This window comes from Nycticebus coucang, chromosome 17 (assembly GCF_027406575.1).
Source record: "Nycticebus coucang isolate mNycCou1 chromosome 17, mNycCou1.pri, whole genome shotgun sequence".
Classification (NCBI taxonomy): domain Eukaryota; kingdom Metazoa; phylum Chordata; class Mammalia; order Primates; family Lorisidae; genus Nycticebus; species Nycticebus coucang.
In genome coordinates this window covers 83,794,904-83,817,857 of record NC_069796.1, presented here as the reverse complement: position 1 = coordinate 83,817,857, position 22,954 = coordinate 83,794,904, and the positions used below count along the sequence as shown (strand labels likewise).

General features: G+C 40.3%; 1 protein-coding gene across 2 annotated transcripts in view; it reads right to left on the bottom strand.

The window, feature by feature from the left end:
• Positions 1-22,954, bottom strand: part of RNF130 (ring finger protein 130) — a 105,891-nt gene that overhangs the window by 42,483 nt on the left and 40,454 nt on the right. For both annotated transcript variants that reach the window (XM_053566595.1, XM_053566596.1), the window contains exon 2: positions 18,361-18,555. In XM_053566595.1, coding sequence (XP_053422570.1) covers positions 18,361-18,555 — 195 coding nt within the window. The remainder of the gene's footprint in view (positions 1-18,360; positions 18,556-22,954) is intronic.

The window sequence follows — 22,954 nt, the reverse complement described above, 5'->3', positions numbered from 1 at the left end:
GGAAATCCTAAAATCATGCTAAAGCATTTTAAATTTCCATTTAGAAAACTAAGTTTGCACTTTTAAAATGTTGTTCAACAGGCAATGTGGTATAAGATACCAGGTATGGCTATAAAGTAACTGAGACGGATCCCACAAACGACATATGACAATCAGTCTCATTGCTTTATAATCACACCAGGTACAAACAATTTTAGAAATCAGTTCTGAGGCTCCCTCTTGAAGACTCAAGCTGGAAAAGGAGCAGGGAAAGCTGTACATGTAGCCAAGAACATCAGTCCATTTAAACGGAATGAGTGCAGCCACTATTTTACCTGGAAAGCTGTTTGGGTAAAGAAATGTTTAATTATTTCAACCATCCGTTCCCATGATATTTATTGAGCACATACTATGATCAAGGCTTCCATCTCTCAAAGAGACTGGAAAATTATCTACTTTTTTGTTTTTAATTAAATCATAGCTGTGTACATTAATGCGATCATGGGGCACCATATACTGGTTTTATAGACCGTTTGACACATTTTCATCACACTGGTTAACATAGCCTTCCTGGCATTTTCTTAGTTATTATGTTAAGACATTTACATTCTACATTTACTAAGTTTCACATATACTCTTGTAAGATGTACCACAGGCATAATCCCACCAATCACCCTCCCGAAAATTATCTACTCTTTTTTTTTTTTTTTTTTTTGTAGAGACAGAGTTTCACTTTATGGCCCTCGGTAGAGTGCTCTGGCATCACACAGCTCACAGCAACCTCCAACTCCTGGGCTTAAGCGATTCTCTTGCCTCAGCCTCCCGAGTAGCTGGGACTACAGGCGCCCACCACAACGCCCAGCTATTTTTTGGTTGCAGTTCAGCCGAGGCCGGGTTTGAACCCGCCACCCTTGGTATATGGGGCCGGCACCTTACCGACTGAGCCACAGGTTAACATGAGAAACTGCATCTGTCTTCAGGAGCACAAAGGAGCACCTTAAAAGGGACTAGAGAGAGAAACCAAACTGTGTCCTCATTACACTAGTACAGAGGACGCTGGGGAGGGTGACAGCAAAGGACACTAAGACGGTTGATGAAAGATGAAAATAGACGGTGACAGCAGACCATCAGAACACTAGCAAAGGCACAGGGTTCTTAATCAATGACTCTGGGTCTCAAATCCCTTACACAATAAGGGGCCTTTCCTAGAAGAAAAGCCCCACCACCACCCCGTGCCCCTAACACCTATTTGGGTTGCAAGATCCTGATTTAAGGATGTCTTAAATTGGTGGTTCTCAACCTGTGGGTTGTGACCCACAGGAACTGTATTAAAGGGCCATGGCACTAGGAAGGTTGAGAACCACTGCCTTAGACATTTGACTTTTCAAGATTTGGGAAGCTTTGGCACAGCTTCAAGAGGGATGTTAATGCCAGGGGAAAAGTAAGCTTCAAGATAAAACTATGGTTAATCAAGCAGACTGATCAGAGATGAGGATTAATTAGACTGTAATAGTGTAAACACTCACGCAAGGATGACAAATATTTGGGACATCTATCACCACTCCCACGTCCCAGCCCTACACAAATACAGCTAAGAAATCAAGGCTGTGGCTTCAGAATCCTACACATTTCTGTATGTCGGGTAGCCAGTATTAATTACCAGAAATGACAATGAAGTCAAAACCTAGCTGTGATCTCTTACTTTCAATTATTTTCCTCAGGAACTTTATTGTTATTCTTTTTTTTTTTTTTAAGGGAAATTTATTTATTTTATTTATTTATTTATTTTTTATTGTTGGGGATTCATTGAGGGTACAATAAGCCAGGTTACACTGATTGCAATTGTTAGGTAAACTCCCTCTTGCAATCATGTCTTGCCCCCATAAAGTGTGACACACACCAAGGCCCCACCCCCCTCCCTCCTTCTCTCTTTCTGTTTCCCCCCCATAACCATAATTGTCATTAATTGTCCTCATATCAAAATTGAGTACATAGGATTCATGCTTCTCCATTCTTGTGATGCTTTACTAAGAATAATGTCCTCCACGTCCATCCAGGTTAATACGAAGGATGTAAAGTCTCCATTTTTTTTAATGGCTGAATAGTATTCCATGGTATACATATACCATAGCTTGTTAATCCATTCCTGGGTTGGTGGGCATTTAGGCTGTTTCCACATTTTGGCGATTGTAAATTGAGCTGCAATAAACAGTCTAGTACAAGTGTCCTTATGATAAAAGGATTTTTTTCCTTCTGGGTAGATGCCCAGTAATGGGATTGCAGGATCAAATGGGAGGTCTAGCTTGAGTGCTCTGAGGTTTCTCCATACTTCCTTCCAGAAAGGTTGTACTAGTTTGCAGTCCCACCAGCAGTGTAAAAGTGTTCCCTTCTCTCCACATCCACGCCAGCATCTGCAGTTTTGAGATTTTGTGATGTGGGCCATTCTCACTGGGGTTAGATGATATCTCAGGGTTGTTTTGATTTGCATTTCTCTCATCTTTTTTTTTTTTTATTGTTGGGATTCATTGAGGTTACAATAAGCCAGGTTATACTGACTGCATTTGTTAGGTAAAGTCCCTCTTACAATCATGTCTTGCCCCCAAAAGGTGTGGCACACACCAAGGCCCCACCCCTCCCTCCTTCCCTCTCTCTGCTCTTCCTTTCCCCACCCCTCCCTCCTTCTTTCTCTCTCTGCTCTCCCCTTCCCCCACCCCCACCGTGTCCTTAATTGTCCTCATATCAAAATTGAGTACATAGGATTCATGCTTCTCCATTCTTGTGAAACTTTACTAAGAATAATGTGTTCCACTTCCATCCAGGTTAATACAAAGGATGTAGTCTCCATTTTTTTTAATGGCTGAATAGTATTCCATGGTGTACATATACCACAGCTTGTTAATCCATTCCTGGGTTGGTGGGCATTTAGGCTGTTTCCACATTTTGGCGATTGTAAATTGAGCTGCAATAAACAGTCTAGTTGCAGGGGTCCTCAAACTACAGCCCACGGGCCACATGAAGCGCTGTGATTGTATTTGTTCCTGTTTTGTTTTTTTTACTTCAAAATAAGATATGTGCACTGTGCACAGGAATTTGTTCACAGTTTTGTTTTTTTTTTAAACTATAGTCCGGCCCTCCAACAGTCTGATGGACAGTGAACTGGTCCCCTGTTTAAAGAGTTTGCGGACCCCTGGGTGCAAGTGTCCTTATGATAAAAGGATTTTTTCCTTCTGGGTAGATGCCCAGTAATGGGATTGCAGGATCAAATGGGAGGTCTAGCTTGAGTGCTTTGAGGTTTCACCATACTTCCTTCCAAAAAGGTTGTACTAGTTTGCAGTCCCACTAGCAGTATAAAAGTGTTCCCTTCTCCCCATATCCACGCCAGCATCTGTAGTTTTGAGATTTTGTGATGTGGGCCATTCTCACTGGGGTTAGATAGTATCTCAGGGTGGTTTTGATTTGCATTTCTCTAATGGATAGGAATGATGAACATTTTTTCAGATGTTTGTTAGCCATTTGTCTTCTTTAGAGAAGGTTCTATTCATGTCTCTTGACAATTGATATATGGGATTGTTGGCTTTTTCATGTGGATTGAGTTCTCTATAGATCCTATTATCAAGCTTTTGTCTGATTCAAAATATGCAAATATCCTTTCCCATTGTGTAGGTTGTCTATTTGCTTTGGTTGTTGTCTCCTTAGCTGTACAGAAGCTTTTCAGTTTAATGAAGTCCCATTTGTTTATTTTTGTTGTTGCAATTGCCATGGCAGTCTTCTTCATGAAGTCTTTCCCCGGGCCAATATCTTCCAGTTTTTCCTATGCTTTCTTTGAAGATTTTTATTGTTTAGTGCCTTAAATTTAAGTCCTTTATCCATCTTGAATCAATTTTTGTGAGTGGAGAAAGATGTAGGTCCAGTTTCAGTCTTTTACATGTGGATATCCAGTTCTCCCAACACCATTTATTGAATAGGGAGTCTTTTCCCCAAGGTATGTTCTTGTTTGGTTTATCAAAGATTAGGTGTTATAAGATGTTAGTTTCATTTCCTGGTTTTCTATTTGATTCCAAGTGTCTATGTCTCTATTTTTGTGCCAGTACCATGCTGTCTTGAGCACTTTCATTGTTATTCTTTTGTGAGTATTTGTTTCCAATGCTTGGGTAACAATTCCATTTTTTCCCTTTTCATTGAGAACTTTCAAGCAGCACAGAACAGCTCCCATATTATGTGAACACTCACACGAGCCTTTTAAATAGGTATGTCAACTAGTAACATTTTGTCCTTTCTATCTGTATTTATTTTTTCTGAACCAATTAAGAGTTCAGCAGTATCGCCCTAAGAATATGGTTGTTCTACACACCCACAATCCAGTTATTCATACTTAAGTTAATTTAACTTTGTTCTTTAATATATAGTGCATATTCAAGCATCTCTGACTAGTCCTGATAATGACTTTAACTATTGTTTTGTTTAGCTTTGCATCCAGGCTCAATCATGGAACTGTGGGCGTTGTGCTAAACTGTCACATCTCATTAGTCTCCTTTGGTCTAAGACAGCTCTTCAGACACTCCATCCATCATTCATGATGCGGACCTTTTTAGAGTCCAAGCCAGATGTTTTGAAAATGTCCCTTGATCTGCATTTTTCTGTTTCTAATGATGGGACCTCCACAGCAAGCCCTTCTGGTAGGAATGCTACAAGGGATGATGCTGCTTCCATTCCCCGGGCTGCACATGAGGGAGCACACGCTGGCTTTCACCTTTATTGCAGATGGCAAATTTTATGCCTTGGTTAATTTGGTATCGGCTACATTTCTCCACTGTAAATGAATAGTTTTCCTCTTCTACATTTTGAAAACTGATTCTATAACCAGCTCCTCACCAGATGCTCAGTAAATTCTATAGCTGGGTGAGCTAATCCTACAGAAAGTAAAAGAAGGCATCATGGGAAGGCAAGTAAAAAGCCCCTACCTCAGAATTTTGGATTCCTATTCCCTCTCTTCAATTCCTCCCCACTGCTCAGGCATCTGCCGACGGTCACATTCTGCGGACTGCTAAGATGATTAGTGTCTCAGCTCAGAAAGTGAGTCTACCTAGCTGAGCTGATCAGTGTCAGAAACCCATCTCTACCCCTCTTGTCTTCCCTCCACCCTGGATAGGAGTTAATCTCAGGGCAAGCCTTTGTGGCTGGGGAGTTGTAAAGGGAAGATGCAGGAAGAGAACGCAGGAGCTAAGGAGCTAAGATAGATGGATTTACTGTAAGTTTTACTATAAGCTTATCTGTTTTCTAAGATGACAATATCCCTATACGAAATCCCATTCAGTAGAGGTCTTATGCCTTAACAGATGAACTTGTCTGTTAAGTTCAAATCCCTGCCAAAGTTTTAAGGAATGTCAAAACTTGGGAAGAGATATAATTTTAGGAAATATCCTATAAAAAGAGTCCAGTAGAATGTTGCATTCCCTCATTAAGTGTTTGCACTGATACTTTTATAACTTCTGGTAAGTGACTAGCAACGGTATTAGAGTTAATCTTACAAAATTCAACAACCTATTTATATGTAAAGCAGAACACCATATCCTTTAAGTTCCAGAAGGATTGCTGCTGAGGAAGCAGTTAGGTGTGATGCTCTCATGTCAAACCCCACAAAAACATGGGTCTCAAGGTGTCTGCTCATCTATGGTCTAAGGCCTTCCCCTAATTTACTTCTGCTGATTCAATGTTAAGTCCTTCTCAAATGTTCATCTATAAAACTTTCATTTCTGGGCGGCGCCTGTGGCTCAGTTGGTGGGGTGCTGGCCCCATATACCGAGGGTGGTGGGTTCAAACCCAGACCCGGCCAAACTGCAACCAAAAAATAGCTGGGCGTTGTGGCAGGCGCCTGTAGTCCCAGGTACTCGGGAGGCTGGGGCAAGAGAATCGCTTAAGCCCAGGAGTTGGAGGTTGCTGTGAGCTGTGTGAGGCCACGGCACTCTACTGAGGGCCATAAAAGTGAGACTCTGTCTCTACAAAAAAAAAATGAAAAAACAACAACAACAACAACAAAAAAAAACCTTTCATTTCTTTAAACCCAGTCCTCATTTTTCACTTCCTCTCTCTGAGATCCCTTAAAGAACTCATGAGGAAAAAAACAATATGGTACATTCTTTTATGAAATGAATATAGCACTAATTCTGACAGATGCAGATGACAAGTTATATTAATTACAGATTTCCTGCTGAGATTCGCCAGTAGTTTTCCTATAACAGATCTGCTGCCCTGTTACTCACCTGTTCAAAAGCCTTTGATGTGTCCCTTCTATCAACCAAATAAAGTTCAAACACTATCACCTAACATTCAAGGCTCTGAGGAGCCACGAGGTCCTACACTGATTTTGTCACTGCCCCAGTGAAACCCTGGCCAACACTGACTAAAATAGTGTCTCATGCAGTCTAAGCAGAATGGAGTGGTGAAGCCAGGAGGAGGGAACTTGTGAAGAAGGGTCCAAGAAACTGGAAGCTTCAACAAAACCAAATGGCAGGAGGAGAAGAGAGAAGAGGCAAGGGTGAGAGTCCAGGACACTAGAGTTTGAGACCCAAGATTCAGCGATGCAGGGAGACAGTGTGGTCCAGAGAAGCAGCTATGGAACCAGGATCCTGCAGAAGTAGAATGGCTGAAGGACCCAAGAAGGAATGTTAGGTCAGGGCATTCACTTTCCACATGGGATTCTGAAGCTGCACAGGACCACACTGGTAAGTGAGCCAGGAATCAAGGCTTTGGAGGAATGGGGACAGGTGACAGGCATGTCGGTAAACAGCTATGACTAGGAGGGACACGGGGCCTGCAGCCTGGAACTGGAAGGTAAGGTCTTGTCACCACGAAACTGCACTGGTTTGAGAGCAACTATACACCAGCACCACGAGATTCACAACACTGATTGGCATTTTTGCTGAAGCTTGAACCTACATCTCCTGACATGAGGCTGACATGTGGAAGTCAAATATTTAAGCCACCAAGTGACACCACTAGCATCGATAATTCCTGCAGACACTAAGCTACATAGTTTGTCCTCAAAAAGAACACAGCCTGGGTGGCGCCTGTGGCTCAGTGAGTAGGGCCCCGGCCCCATATACCGAGGGTGGCAGGTTCAAACTGGGCCCCGGCCAAACTGCAACAAAAAATAGCCAGGAGTTGTGGCAGGTGCCTGTGGTCCCAGCTACTTGGGAGGCTGAGGCAAGAGAATCACCTAAGCCCAAGAACTGGAGGTTGCTATGAGCCGTGATGCCATAGCACGCTAACAAGGGTGACAAAGTAAGACTCTGTCTCAAACAAAAAACAAAAACAAAAACAAAAAAACAGGGCCTGGCTCAGCGCCTATACCTCAGCAGCTTGGGCACCAGCCACATACACCGGAGCTGGAGGGTTTGAACCCAGCCTGGGCCTGCCAAACGATGACAACTACAACCAAAAAATAGCTAGGCATTGTGGCGGGCGCCTGTAGTTCTAGCTACTTGGGAGGTGGAGGCAGGAGAATCGCTTGAGCCCAAGAGTTGGAGGCTGCTGTGAGCTGTGATGCCATAGCACTCTACTAGGGGCAACTTAGTGAGACTCTGTCTCAAAAATAAACAAACAGGGGTGGCACCTGTGGCTCAAGGAGTAGGGCGCCAGCCCCATATACCGGAGGTGGCGGGTTCAAAGCCGATCTTGGGCAAAAAAATAAAAAATAAAAAATAAACAAACAAACAAAAAAACCACACAGGGCCTACTGAGCCCTCCTCAAAAAACAAACAAACAAAAACACGCAGGGCCTACTGAGGCCTCCTCAAAAACAAAACAAAACAAAACAGCCACGCAGGACTTAACTGAGCCCTCCTTCCTTTATTCCTCGGGCAAGTTCCTCAGTCTCATACAAGCAGAGCGAAGGGCTTATGCCCAGCACTCATGTGTCTCTCCTACCTCCTGACTGTATGAGCTCCTCAAGTTCTCTCTCAGGTTTCTCCAGGTAGTAGAAAGAAAAAAAGATGGCAGGAGCAAAGACCTGAAGAGAAAGCTTTCCTCCTCCACATAGAGAGGCAGAAAGGGTGATTAGGAAGACAAATCACCACTCAGCAATGAGTCGCAGAATCTTTTTGTTGAAAGAGTTCCTAAGGGTCCTCAACTTGCAACATAATGCAGGAGCCAGTATAAATTACTGACCCTTTTTAGGTAACTGGTTCGATCTACAGGTAGCTTCAAGTATTAGAAAGGTCTTCCTCATTACCAAAAATCTGGATTTCTAAATGAATTACATTGAACTTACTGCTATATAAAATACCATCAGTTGTAAGGTACGACATTATATATCATGACAAAAAAAGTCTGTCAGTAAGTTGTAAGAGATCACCAAATATCAGAAACATTCCAACCTCAAGTTGTATATCCCAAGAACAATGAACACTCCTCTTCCACACAACAGTTACTCAAATATTCAAAGACATCTTCCCTGTTATCCCACCCTCAGTCTTTTCTGCATTAACAACTATATTTAGGGCTCCAAATCATTCATTTAAAAAAATACCTTAAAAAAATCTAAAACATTCAGGAAAGTTAAAAGTACAGTAGAACCTCTGTAAGTTGACCACCCGACAAGCTGATCAAAACAAGGAGGTGTTCAATGTAAGGAACTAGGCCTACTGTACTACATGTGGTGCAGGTCTGGTCTATGAGAATTAGGTCAACTTATGGAGAAGAGAAAAGAGGAAAGAGGTAATGGTCACAGCACAGAACACTGGGGTCAGAGACCCAAGATCAGCAATTCTGGGAGACAGTGCAGTCTATCCACACAGGGAGGTGCACAACTATGGAGGTTCATATAAAAACTTTTTCACCCTGGGGCGGTGCCTGTGGTGCCAGCCCCATATACCGAGGTGGTAGGTTGGAACCCAGCCCCGGCTGAACTGCAAACAAAAAAATAGCTGGGTCTTCTGGCAGGCGCTTGTAGTCATCCCAGCTACTTAGGAGGCTGAGGCAAGAGAATCACCTAAGACCAGGAGTTGGAAGTTGCTGTGAGCTGTGGCACCACGGCACCCTACTGAGGGTGATAAAGTGAGACTCTGTCTCTAAAAAAAAAAAAAAACAAAAAAACACACACACAAAAACTTTTTCACCAAAAATAATTTAAGACTTAAGTTGCTGGCAAGATGCTTCATCACCCCAAATGTTTAGGGTTCATTTTTCTATACATAAAAAAATTTATAAACAGAATACAACCCCCAAATCAGGAAATTAACACTGATACTTCCCTACCATCTAATCTCATAGTCCATGCAAACTTCCCACCTTCCTCAATGATATCTTTGAAACAGTCCAGACCAAAGTCATGGGCTGCATTCAGCCATCACGTCACGTGTCATTAATCCCCACCATTCTGAAACAGTCCCTTGGTCTTTGCTAATGTTTGCAACCTTGACGCTTTGGAAGATCACAGCCCAGTTATTTCGTAGAGGGTATTTCTCCATGACTGGGTTCAGGTCATGCACCTATGGCAGTGATAACACAGAAGTGAGGCTATGCCTGTTCCACTGTACACTGCAGGTGGAGGACACTTTTGTATGTCCCTTTACTGACTTGATTATCTGGTGAAAGTGATGTCCTCCAGGCATCTGTACTGTTAAATTATTTACTTCTCCTTTGTAATTAGTAAATATTCTGTGGAGGTACTTTAGAACAAGGTAAATATTCTATTCCTTATCAAACTTTCAATTCATTCTATTGCCTTTTAGATCAGAATAGATTCATGAACCCTCTTTTATTCCATGGGTTGAAATAGTTCCTATCATTATTCACTTTGATGCTTGATAAGACTCTGATTACAGAGCTTTTCCACCATACCATTTTCTGGACATCAGTTTTTCAATGTCCTTACATCCTAAAATAAATGCTAACAATAAATACAATACTTCCAATATCAAGAGTGGCATAAGGCCAACATCTCCTCTCTACATCAGATTATGTCCACAGGCATACAGCCCAAGATTCTAATATTTAAAAACTAAGGAAACAATGTACCAAAATTGGTTTAGTAGTTACAATCAATATAGCATACTAATGTAAGATGTAATAAAAGGGGAAACTGGGTGCAGGTTTATTGGAATTCTCTGTACAATTGCAACAATTTTTCCATAAATGTGCACTATTCTAAAAAATAAAGTTTAATGTGCATCACATCCATACAAGTGTGTAAGTCCTGTGACTCCCAGCATAACTGACATACTGTTATGCCACCTAACTCGAGTATAGCAAACTGGTTTTAGGTTTTAATGGAATTGATGTAAAATGATATCCCATAAATAAAAAAGTATTTGTGTTTGGTTTCAGAAAAAAAAAGTTTATTGAAAAAAGACTCATATAAAAGGAAACAACATCAATACTTTTAAAACTCTGAAAAGAAAATAATTCTGTCAACCCAAAATTCCTATGTCCTTCAAAAATGATGGCCCAAAAAAAGACTTTTAGATAAATAAATATTGAGAGAATTTGTCACCAGAAGATCTGCATTGCATAAAATGATTTAAAAAAGGAAAACGATACCAGATGGAATCCTGGAAGTACAGAAAGAATAAAGAACCTAGGAATGTTCACGTGGAGGTAAATATAAAAGCCAGCCTTCATCAGTTTTGCCATTCTCATTTCCCTCACCCATGAGGGGCTCCCTTTCATTCTTTCTCTAAAGGGTCCCCAGACTTAAGAGTTGGGCAGACTTAAGGGGTAGCCAGTCCCTCTTGGGGACATGTGGAAATCCTCCATATGGAGCCACTGAGTATGCAGGGACCTGGAGGCTGACTGGTCCCTAATGCAAAGAACAGACCTGAACAGCAAAAGGACCTTGCCCCTAAATACTTCCCCCCACCCAATGCTGAAGGTGAAGCACTGTAAGGCACCCATCAAGGGATAAGGGATCTTCACCAGACCTCTAACGGCTGTGGCTTGAGGCTGTGCTACCTTCCTCAGCAGTTGTGCCAGTGAGACTATCTTTGAGCTAATAGCTATGAGTCCAGGCTTAGCATTACAAACTGCTGTCAGGCAAAAACTACCTTCCAGCCTGTAACCTATAAAACTGACTTCTAGACCAATTCTAAGCCTACACAGATCCTTTGTTATTTTGCATCCTCCACTTCTGCTGCCTTAAGGAAAGATATGCACAGAAAAGACAAAAAAGTAAAATCAAGTGATGAATTCAAACACCCTGCCCAGGATGCAGAGTCTGAAACGGCTAAGTTAGCCTACGTTAAGATAGTAGAAACACTTTCTCAAGTATCTGGAAGCTACAGTTCTACTTCAGATTTAGAGAAAAAGATAAAAGAAAAAAAGAAAATTTAAGAGCTTATGGAAAAGCTTTTAAACAGAACTACTACATTTATTTCTTAAAAGTTATTTATATTTTTAAAAAGCTACTGCTGAAGTGTTTCAGTTTGAGATTTTTTTTGATAATCATGAATTTCTTTTTAACAATTTATGAACCAGGGCAGCGACTGTGGCTCAGTGAGTAGGGCACCAGCCCCATATATGGAGAGTGCCGGGTTTGAACCCGGCCCCAGTCAAACTGCAACAAAAAATAGCCGAGCATTGTGGCGGGTGCCTGTTAGTCCCAGCTACTCGGGAGGCTGAGGCAAGAGAATCACCTAAGCCCAGAAGTTGGAGGCTGCTGTGAGCTGTGATGCCACAGCACTCTGCCAAGGGCAACAAAGTGAGACTGTCTCTAAAATTAAAAAAAAAAAAAAAAATTTATGAACCACATGGATGATACAGTAGAAACATGGAAACTTAGGCAAACATAAGCACATAATTTAAACTCATCCTTTTTGCCACAGCAATACATTTAAACTATAGGCTTCATCTTTTCTGAGGTCATTAAACCATATTGAATTAAAAGCTAAAAACCTTGAAATGGTAAAACAATAGTATGCCTATTGTATTATTCATTTTCTTGGCTGGGTGTGGTGGCTCATACCTATAATCCTAGCACTCTGAAAGGTCAAGGCAGGTGGATCACCTAAGCTCAGGAATTTGAGACCAGCCTGAGCAAGAGTGAAACCTTTTCACAAAGAAAAATAGAAAAACTAGCTGGGCATTGTGGAGGGCGCCTATCTACATGCCCAGCTACCGGCAAGGCTGAGGCAAGAGGAGCTCTCGAGCCCAAGGCTGAGGCAAGAGGAGCTCTCGAGCCCAAGCGTTTAAGGTTGCTGTGGGCTATGATGACAGCCTACTCAGGGTGACTGAGTGAGAATGTTTAAAAAAAAAAAAATTCATTTTCCTGATGGGCTTTTACAATACAGATAACAGAGTAACATAAAGTGGCCCAAATTATTGATATTTAAAAATATTTTGCAGTGTTTGGGATTTTTGTTTTCATAGTATATTTTTTTATATTCATAAGTAAATTTTCTAAATTTTACAAAGCAGACTTCTCTATTCATTGCTAGATAATAAATATAGAGCTAAGTAAGATAATATGATGGAAAAAAGTGAATAACCATGCAACTAATTTTGTTTAACCAGCCAAAAAACCCAGAAGTACTTAATATTGCTGATTGAGAAAAAGATTTTAAAAGTAACATTGTTTGGTTACATGTTTATCTGAATTACTTTATCTTCCTTGAAACATATTCTTACAGACATACAGATAAAACCATAAAGAGATTTTTAATTAGACAGTGATTTGACACAACTTAAGACTGTTAAACAGTAACAAACAGTAAAGTTTATATAATTTTTAAAAACCAGAAAAACAGATCCTTAATTTTCAGACAAATATGCATTATTTTAAACTATCCAAGAGCTCTTAACTTCCCCTACGTACTACCACATATCCGCTAACTACAACACAAAGAACTCACTCTGCTAACTAGAGGTAACACAAGTAAAACCACAAATTGAGCAGTGCTTCCCGGCAGTGATGTCACAGGCACTGCACTGGGAAAGATGTCCGTCAGTCACCACGCGAAGGGCATACGGCTTAGAACACTCACAGGCACGCTCTTAAAATACTATTGACAAGGCAAGAAAACAAAGCACTTAACAATGTGGAATTGTAAAATTAGTTATTAAATATAATTTTAAATGGAAAGAAAGCTTAATAACAAGACTAATCTTAATGAAATCATTTCCGGGCAACAAATTTATTTTGTTCAAGGCATTTTGCTCATTGCTGCAAAGATTTAAGGTAAGACACAAACCTTTAGGTAACTTGTAGATCTTTCCTTACTGCCAGTCAAGTATGCAAACCATGACAACATAAAAAGAAAAGGACATACTATCAGAGAGGTACAAACAGGACTCTGAGGACTGCAGGGGTCTTGGAGTGTAAACTCAGAAAGGGCAGTGATCCACGTCTGTTTTTTTTTTTTCCCCCGAGACAGAGTCTCACGACGTCATCCTCAGCAGAGTGCTGTGGTGTCACAGCTCACGGTAACCTCAAACCCTTAGGCTTAAGCAATTCTCTTGCCTCAGCCTTCCAAGTAGCTGAGACTACAGGTGCCCACCACAATGCTGGTTATTTTAGTTGTTGTTGTTTTGTAGCTGTCATTATTTGGATTTGAACCCGCCAGCCCCAGTGTATGTGGCCAGCACCCTAACCACTGAACTACGGGTGCCGAGCCTCCAGACCTATTTTTGACTTACCAGTTATATTAGTTCATATTAAAATACAAAGCACAGAAAGCCACTAATCCAATGTTGCCAGACTAAAATGAAGGCAAGGCAGAACTGCCACGTGAGCAAGTGAGGTGAAACACGAAGTCTCTGGGTCTATCCCTCGAGATTCTGAGTGGTAAGTTGGGTGCAGGAGTATCCTGGAATCAGCATCTTTCCAAGCACCCCTCGGGATTCTAATGCAGAATCCTCCAACCTCTGTGGCTAGCCCTGCCCTACAGGGGGAAAGGGGCCAGTCATCAGGAAGAAGAGCACTGACCAGCAAAGCAACAATGGTCAGTGCATCACAATTTTCTCTGGAATGCAAGCAGAAACACACAAGGACAGGGGACTACAGCACAGGAGAGTCAGAAGAGGAACGTAGTTCTGGAGACAAAGAGGCCCTCATGATGTGTGGTTTTCAGATGTTAAGATTACTTTACATTTCTGAGACAAATCTCCCTTGGTCATGAACCTAATTCATTTTATATGTTGCTAGATTTTACTCACCAATACTTTTTAAAGGATTTTGTGTGCAAATTCAAAAGGGATATTGGTGTCATTTTGATGCATGATGTTAGACAATGAAGTTTTCAAATATCACTATGGTCACCTTCAAGGTACTGTGGTGGGAAGGCCCAGTCCACCCTTCAAAGCAATTTTGGAACTCTTTTTCTGGAATGGCCATCGAACTGTTGTCATAGGAAGGTCTGACGATTAAGTTCCTGAGCTCATCCTAGAAAAAGTGCTGCCTATCTCCTGGCTAAATGTCACTACAATCACCTTTGTACTACTCCCCTTGGCCCTTTGGTGCTATTTTGAATAGGTTGTTGAAGTTTTCTCATGAAGTTTTCATTCTTGATATAATACTCTCCAATTCCACAGTGTCTATTTAGCTCTTTCAAAAAATTTTTATATTCTTTATTGAGAGTCTGTATTTGTTGACTCATTGTTTCCATTCACTGTTGTCAAATTTTCCTTAATTCCTTAAATGTATTTACATTAATTGTTTTGAAGTTTTTCTCTGGTAAATCCAGTATCTGGGGACACTGAGAGACAGTTTCCATAGATTTTTTTTCCCCCCTATTACTCACACATCCCTATTTCTTTGCATTTCTTGTAATCTTTTGTTCAAAAGTAGACTTTTTAGATAATATATTGTACCAACTCTAAATTCTGAGATGTTTTCCTCCCTTAAAAATTGGTGTTGTTGCCTTATCTGCCTGTTTCCCTTTATTTAGCAGAATGCCTGGATGAAACCAAGAAATCTGTTTCCTCTATGGTGTGCAGCCATTAATATCTCCACTCAGTTTCTTATTTTTTAATGTTCTTTTCTCCCCTTCTTTTTAAGACTGACTTCCTAGGAACTGCCAAACCACTGGCTCTTTGCTTGCCTGCCTGCATCTTCCACAGACACTGATGTCACCTTCTATTCCAAATAGAGAGCCCATTCTCTCCCCACACATGAAGCTGCCAGTCCTTGCAGCCTGCTCCACCCCAGCAGAAACTCCACACGACCCAGTTTCACAAGTAAAGGAAGCAGCCCTACTAAATGTCCCAGCTTTCCACTGTTCTTACCTGAAGTCTGGCAATTTTTCAAAGCACAAATCTGCCTCAAATTATTGTATGCCTTTGATTTCCCGAACACCGAAATGACTGTTTTTCTCAATTCCGTCTAGTTTTACAGTTGCTTTTCAAGAATAAGATTTGCTGATCTCCTCAGGTGGTCATACCCAGAAGTATTATCCCTCTCACCCCATTATTTTTTAATTCTACCTTATAAATATTTTACAAAGTTATGATTTTTATTTTGAAATATTTCAAATGACCAAGAATTAAACAGTACCCAACACTGAGCTTAAGAAATGCAACATTACAGGTGTGTTTGAAGCTCTTCATTTATTTCTCCCTGATCTTAATCCTTTCTTTTCTGGCCAAGAATTCACTTGGTATTTATTAACCTGATACATGTTTTTATTATTTATATCTATATACGTATCTTAAATTACTGTTTTGCATTTTAATATTATTCAAATGATCTCTGACTGTAAATATTCTTCCAAAACTTACTGTATTTGGGGGGATTTATTCATGTAAATACACGCAGCTTTAATTCATTATTGTTAACTGCTACAGAAATATGCCATAATTAATCCATTCTCCTCTGACAGACATATAAGTGCAAGAATAACGAGGGTGTTGAAAAGCACGGGGAGAGGGCAGCGCATGTGGCTCAGTGGGTAGGATGCTGGCCCCATATACCCGAGGGTGGCAGGTTTGAACCCAGCCCCAGCCAAACTGCAACAAAAAAAGAGCCAGGCCTTGTGGTGGGCACCTATAGTCCCGGCTACTCAGGAGGCTGAGGCAAAAGAATTGCCTAAGCCCAAGAGCTGGAGGTTGTTGTGAGCTGTGACGCCACAGCACTCTACTGAGGGCGACAAAGTGAGACTGTCTCTACCAAAAAAAAAAAAAAAAAGAAAGAAAAGAAAAAAAGAAAAGCACGGGTAGAGGCTGTAAATGTTTGTGTCAGTACATGAAACCCCCTCAGCTCCTACATGGTTAGAGGTAGAATCCTTCATAAGGAGGATTCATGGTCTTCTACAGAATCTAGATTTAGAGTCACAAGAGTTCTGAGAGAGGATTTTCTCCAACTCCAATGTAGGTGCCAACTTGGCCTAATTCACAGAACAACATAGGTGGAAAATCTGGGACTAATGCTAGGCTTCCTATCATCTTTAAGTCCTTATTTCTCAAAGCAAGATCTATGGATCAGCTATATTAGCATTACCTGGAAACTTATTAAAAATACAGACTCTTGAGCTATGTTCCAGTCCTACTGAATAAGATTCTGCATTTTAACAAGATTCCTTGGTAGCTTGCATGCACATTAAAGTTTCAAAAGTACTCTACAGAGTATATATCTAGGTGTCAAATGACTGGATCTCAATTCTCTTTACTATACGGGACAAATTTCTCTCCAAAGTCTTGTACTAATTTACTTTCCCACTTTATTCTAATTTTCCACCTATCTAATTACTACACGGAGCCATTTCCTATTGCTTTTATGCATATCTCCACTGTCTGCCTTATGAAACTTACACTTTAGAGTATGTCCTCAAACTATACCCCTAAATTCTTCATTTGTGCTATTACACTAGTCTGTGAGAGTTACATGGTCAAATAAGTTTGGGACATTAATCAAATAAATCAAGTTCTTTAAGACTTCTCAGAGCCCCCAATACGTTGATGAGCACCAGGAGCCTCCAAATGTGGAAGACGTTTTAAGAATTTTCTAAAACTTATTTTACAATTTGCCTTTTTTCTTCCATGAATCATCTATGAACACATCTAGATAAACTAATGTTTCAAGGAATATATAGGGGAAATACTGCACTAGTTTATAGGAACTTTCTACTATTTTAAAATAAAAATCATGAAAAAAACTTTTTAAAAGATTTCAATTCCCTCATATAATTCCCAGATCACCTCATACTCTTATTAAAAGACCTTTGCTCTAGCTATTTCTCTGTGGTTTTGTGTATATAAAATAACATAATTGGGAAAGAGAAATACTTTTGCTTGACTGAATTTCTCCTTGCCCATTTTTCTTCATGTTTTCAATAAAGAAAAAAAAGTATGGAATAAAGATAAGCTATCTTAGTTCAAAATTTCAAACAGTTTTTCTCTTTTGTTAAACAACTGAGAAAACAAACTAGTACCTGCTGAGACCAAGCACGAAAACTACCATCTTGAGTCCAGTGTTCCTGCAGGATGTCCAGCAAAAATCGATTGCCCTATAATTTCCTTTTGGTTTCCTTGAATAAATTAAAAATTACAGGACTCCGGTGATCTCTGGATCATGAAAAATTATAGCCCTCAATTAGGGTGAGCAAGTCTTTACAAAAAAAAAAAAAAAGTCTATAACTAGATTTACGTAAAAATTACCTGATGAAAAGTTAATTCTTTAAATAAGTCATTAAACTCTAAAATCATTACGAATGCAATACTAAACTTGACCTAGGTTCTCAATTAAGGAATGGAGTGTTGAAACTGAAAGAATATCAGCAAATCAAGGTCTGAATCCTAATCTGATGGCCCTTACCTGCCTCAGCCTCTTTCCTGGTCTATGAGATAAGAGAAGACCCATGTCATGCATGGTTACTGTGAGGACTAAGAAACATATTTTAAAACATAGCATAGCACCTGGTATATGTATAGTAAGTGCTCAATAAATTGTGACTATTGTTATTAAAGCAATCACATGAGAAATATCCTAAATGCTTCCACAAGAAATAAAAAAGTATTGTTACTACTGTGATAATACTAATTACTAACATTTATCCTGATGAGATAAAAAATATCCTTCTAGTTAGGTAATCCTTGAGAATCCATGCCATAACTTGGGCAAATGATTCCAAATCAAACACATCAGGTTAAAGTTAACAGGTTAAATGTAGAAATGTGAAACAAGTAAGAATTCAATACGGCCAGTTTTTTAATAAGTGCAAGTTTTATAGACTACTACGTAGTGTAATCATCATTTAGGAAAAAGAAGGAATTCAACTAAGGAGAAAAGACAGGCATCTCACCAAATGATAATACCAAAAGTAATTATAATCAACATAATTAAGTTGAAAATTATACATATAGCTTCAGCACCGGTAGAATATCTCCCTATAAAGCAACAATTTCTACAGTTTCTAAGAGAGAAAAAAAAAATCTACAATCCCCCTTTTTGTTTACCTGGATGAGTCATGGTGACTGGCTCCTCTTTGGATTTATTATTGTAGATAACTACAGCAACCGCATTGTGGAAAGCAGCCCGTGATATTTTCTCTTTAAATGTGCAGTTTCCCCTCTGTAGCAAGGCAATCCACTGTTTGATATTAGGAGGGACTAAGAACCGTGTTTGAGGATCACAGCCCAGATGATCAGCAACTAAATAGAAAAGAGAAAAAGTACACACATTACAGATAAAATAAAGCGACCAAGTCTTTAACAAAGTGCTCGACTGTTTTCTGAATGCCATAAACAGCCAAAATACTTTAAGCAACTCACTGCCAAAAGAGCTTTGAGATAGCTACAAAAGACAATACAATGAATCTGAATCAATGTCTGCATAGGGAGAGAGAGGCTCCATTAAAATGTCAACTATAAGGTGAATTAAAGCAATGAAAATTTCTTTTTTGTAAAGTATCTCAAGAATGGAAGAAAAAGTACCCAATGTACTCAGCCCTACTATGAAACTAATTCATGGCTTTCACATGAAAGCTATAACCCAGTTACAACCTAAGAATAGGGGGAAGGGGAAAAGGGAGGGGAGGGAGAGGGGAAGTGGGCAGAGGGCAGGAGATTGGTGGGATTACACCAGCGGTGCATCTTACAAGGGTATATGTGAAACTTGGTAAGTGTGGAATGTAAGTGTCTTGGCACAGTAACTGAGAGAATGCCAGGAAGGCTATGTTAACCAGTGTGATGAAAGTGTGTCAAACGGTCTGTGAAGCTAGTGAATGATGCCCCATGATCATATCAATGTACACAGCTATGATTTAATAAAAAAAAAAGAAAATTTCTTTTTAACTTTACAGATCACTCGCACTTATTAGTCTATCTAATCATATCTCCCCCCACTACCACCACCATCGCCATGATGAGAAAACAGGAGATTCATTTTGCTTGGGGTTAACGAAGAAGTTCAGTTACCTAGTGATCCTGCCAAAATTCAAGCACATTTGAACAAATTCCTAAGGAAATCTTAAAAGTTCAGTGTTGGCCTACATTTGAAAGTTGAAGTAATTAAAATAACATCACACAGTAGAATAAACATATTATTCCTCTAATTTATTTTTACTAGGAAAAATTATTCCAAAATACATTAAGATGCATTTACTATTAAAAAACTTTGAGAAGACATCACAACCTTTCCTTAGGACTACAGATTACATGGCCATTAATCTAGATTTCTGGGGATACTTTCTTTCAAATACCTATAAGTATGTCTGAATCTGTCAGACCAAGTTTCTCACTTCTGATTCTGCACATACAGCCATCACAGCTCTGGCACCCTCTTAAAAATCTTAAAAAGCAGCTCCCACTCCGTACCCTCGCATTCATAACTTGTTTATGAATGGTTAAAAATGAAAGAGAAGGACAGTCCAGAAGTGGAGAGAAGTCACCAAAGGTTAAGTCTGAGAATCCTGGCATGCAGGAACAGAAGATGGCACCCCATGCCTACTGAAGCCAGCCACTGCCAGTTCAGAAGTAAACAAATAAAAATATTGAATATTAATTACTAATGAAGTCTGACTGTAGTATATAATGAGTGTGAACAGTTTGTTTTCCATATACCTGGAAGCACACTGTTTAGCAAAAGAAATGAAAACACTTAACGCCACTTAAACTGTCCAATGTAAAGATGACACTAACTTCAGAGAAATGTTGCATTTATCAGTCCCACTTACCTTTCTCCAAATTTTTTAATAATTATCATAGCAAGGGATCACAATGAGAGCATATTTGCTACCAGTGGTCTCCTAACACATAAAGTAGGAGATGAATGTTTTCACAATTTGTCATGATTGAATTGATTACAAATATTAGCTACCCTATTCCTTAAATAATATCTATACTCTGAAACTAAATTAAACTCAGTGTCCGTGGCTCAGTGGTTAGGGCGCCGGCCACATACACTGTGGTTGGCGGGTTTGAACCTGGCCTGGGCCTGTTAAAACAACAATGACAACTACAACAAAAAAAAGCCAGGCATTGTGGCAGGCACCTGTAGTTTCAGCTACTTGGGAAGCTGAGGCAAGAGTTTGAGGGTTTTTTGTTTGTTTTGTGTAGGGTGTCTCACTAGGATGACATTGTGAGACTCTGTCTCTAAACAAAACAAAGAAAAAAAACCTATGTCATGATTTTAGTAATCAACTATTGAAAAGACACAATCAACACATCATGAAACTTTAAAATCCTGAAACAGACTGTACTTTCAGTGATAATCTGTTTCCCAGATGATTATACTGTTTTAAAATACAAGCTGTTAGCATGGGCATGGTGGCTCACACCTGTAATCCTAGCAATGTGGGAGGCTGAGGCAGGTGGATAGCTTGAGCTCACGAATTCGAGACCACCCTGAGCAAAAGCAAGATCCCATCTCTACTAAAAATAGAAAAACTGAGGCAAGAGGATTACTTGAGCACATAAGTTAGAGGTTACTGTGAGCTATGACACCACAGCACTCTACCCAGGGCAACACCTCGAGATTCTGTCTAGGAAAAAAATAAATAAATAAATAAAATAAAAGCAGTTATGTGACATGTTATACTAATCTCATTGTCTTAGTAAAACAGCCAATATATCCAACTAGCAAGCACATAACTGGTTTTAAGTGTTTCATTTGCTACTTTTCAGAACACACTGCTACACAAACCCTGGAAGAAAGTGCAGAATTAGAGTATCTAAAGAGATCTATACACTTGTCTTCCGTGAAACATTCATTCATTTTTCCTCACACGCCTTTACAGTGTAGTCAAGAGGAAACAGCACAGTTAGAGAATCAGCAAGAGCTAGGGGCTCAATTCTAGTCCAATTACTTACCAGCTGAGCAACTGTCACAGGTAAAATTCTCTGATCTTTAACTTTTACTTAAGATTGAGATATGCTTATCTCACAGAGTCATGTAAGTGAAAAGGCCTATTAATAATTCCTTTATTCTTGAGTGCTTTTAAAAAAAACCCTTCCCCTTTTAGTCAGGTTCATCCTATGTTGTCCTAGTGATCTGATTTGGGTGCCTATGGGATTTTCTGAGACAAAATATGTGAACTTCACCCTGGCTCAGCTGCATGCTTCCGCCCCACATCCTCCACTCTTTTTATTTTTTTCTTTTTTTTGAGAAAGAGCCTTATGCTGTCGCCCTGGGTAGAGTGCCGTGGCATCACAGTTCACAGCAACCTCCAACTCCTGGGCTCAAGTGATTCTCCTGCCTCGGCCTCCCAAGTAGCTGGGACTACAGGTGCCTGCCACAATGCCCAGCTGTTTTTTGGTTGCAGCCATCATTGTTGTTTGGCGGCCCCCAGGCTACATTCAAACCTGCCAGCTCAGGTGTATGTGGCTAGCACCTTAGCCACTTGAGCACAGGCGCCGAGCCCCAACCTCCACTGTTAATGGCAACCTCCTGAGGTGAGAGTCTCAGTCCACTTAGAATAACAGCAGTTCAGTAACACCCACAATGTTCTAGCAGTAAGAAGACACAGCAAGGGGTGCAGCTACAGAGCAAAACTTATCAAACATATTAAAGAAGGACTTAAAAATTCTCTTGAAGAAATTCCCAACCACTAAAAACAGATTCTTTGAACAACTACATGATCAAAACAAAATCCAACAGATTGGGCGGCGCCTGTGGATCAGTGGGTAGGGCACCGGCCCCATATACAGAGGGTTGTGGGTTGGAACCCGGCCCAAGCCAAACTGCAACAACAAAAATGGCTGGGCATTGTGTCAGGCGCCTGTAGTCCCAGCTTCTTTGGAGGCTGAGGCAAGAGACTTGCCTAAGCCCAGGAGTTGGAGGTTGCTGTGAGCTGTGATATCACAGCACTCTACTGTGGGCAATAGAATGAGACTCTGTCTCTACAAAAACAACAACAAAATCCTACAGATCGTATAAGCAAAAGAATTGTCCCGTTCCCCAAATTTATTCAAATCATCATCCATAAAAGGTCTCTGATTTTATACCAGTAAGAATATAATATGCAATTAGCCCTTATAAAATAGGCAAGTTTATGTTCAAGGAAATACTATTTATCAGAAGAAGAAAATAAGAGTGTTTTGTTTTTTTGGCCAGGGCTGGTTTTGAACCCACCACCTCCGGCATATGGGGCTGGCGCCCCACCATTTTGAGCCACAGGTGCCACCCGTTTTTTTTTTTTTGCTTGTTTTGTTTTTTTTGAGACAGAGCCTCAAGCTCTTGCCCTGGGTAGAGTGCTGTGGCATCACAGCTCACAGCAACCTCCAACTCCTGGGCTTAAGCGATTCTCTTGCCTCAGCCTCCCAAGTAGCTGGGATCACAGGCACCCGCCACAATGCCCGGCTATTTTTTGGTTGCAGTTGTCATTGTTGTTTGGCAGGCCTAGGCTGGATTCGAACCTGCCAGCTGTGGTGCATGTGGCTGGCGCCTTAGCCACCTGAGCCACTGGCGCCGAGCCATAAGAGGTTTTTATAATTAAGAACTTTGTACTGTAGTATGCTCATTTTATCTAGATACTCCTTCCTGTAATTAAATATAACTATGGAAACAATGTGAACAACTCTAAAACAACTTTCCAAGAAGACTGATATCTAT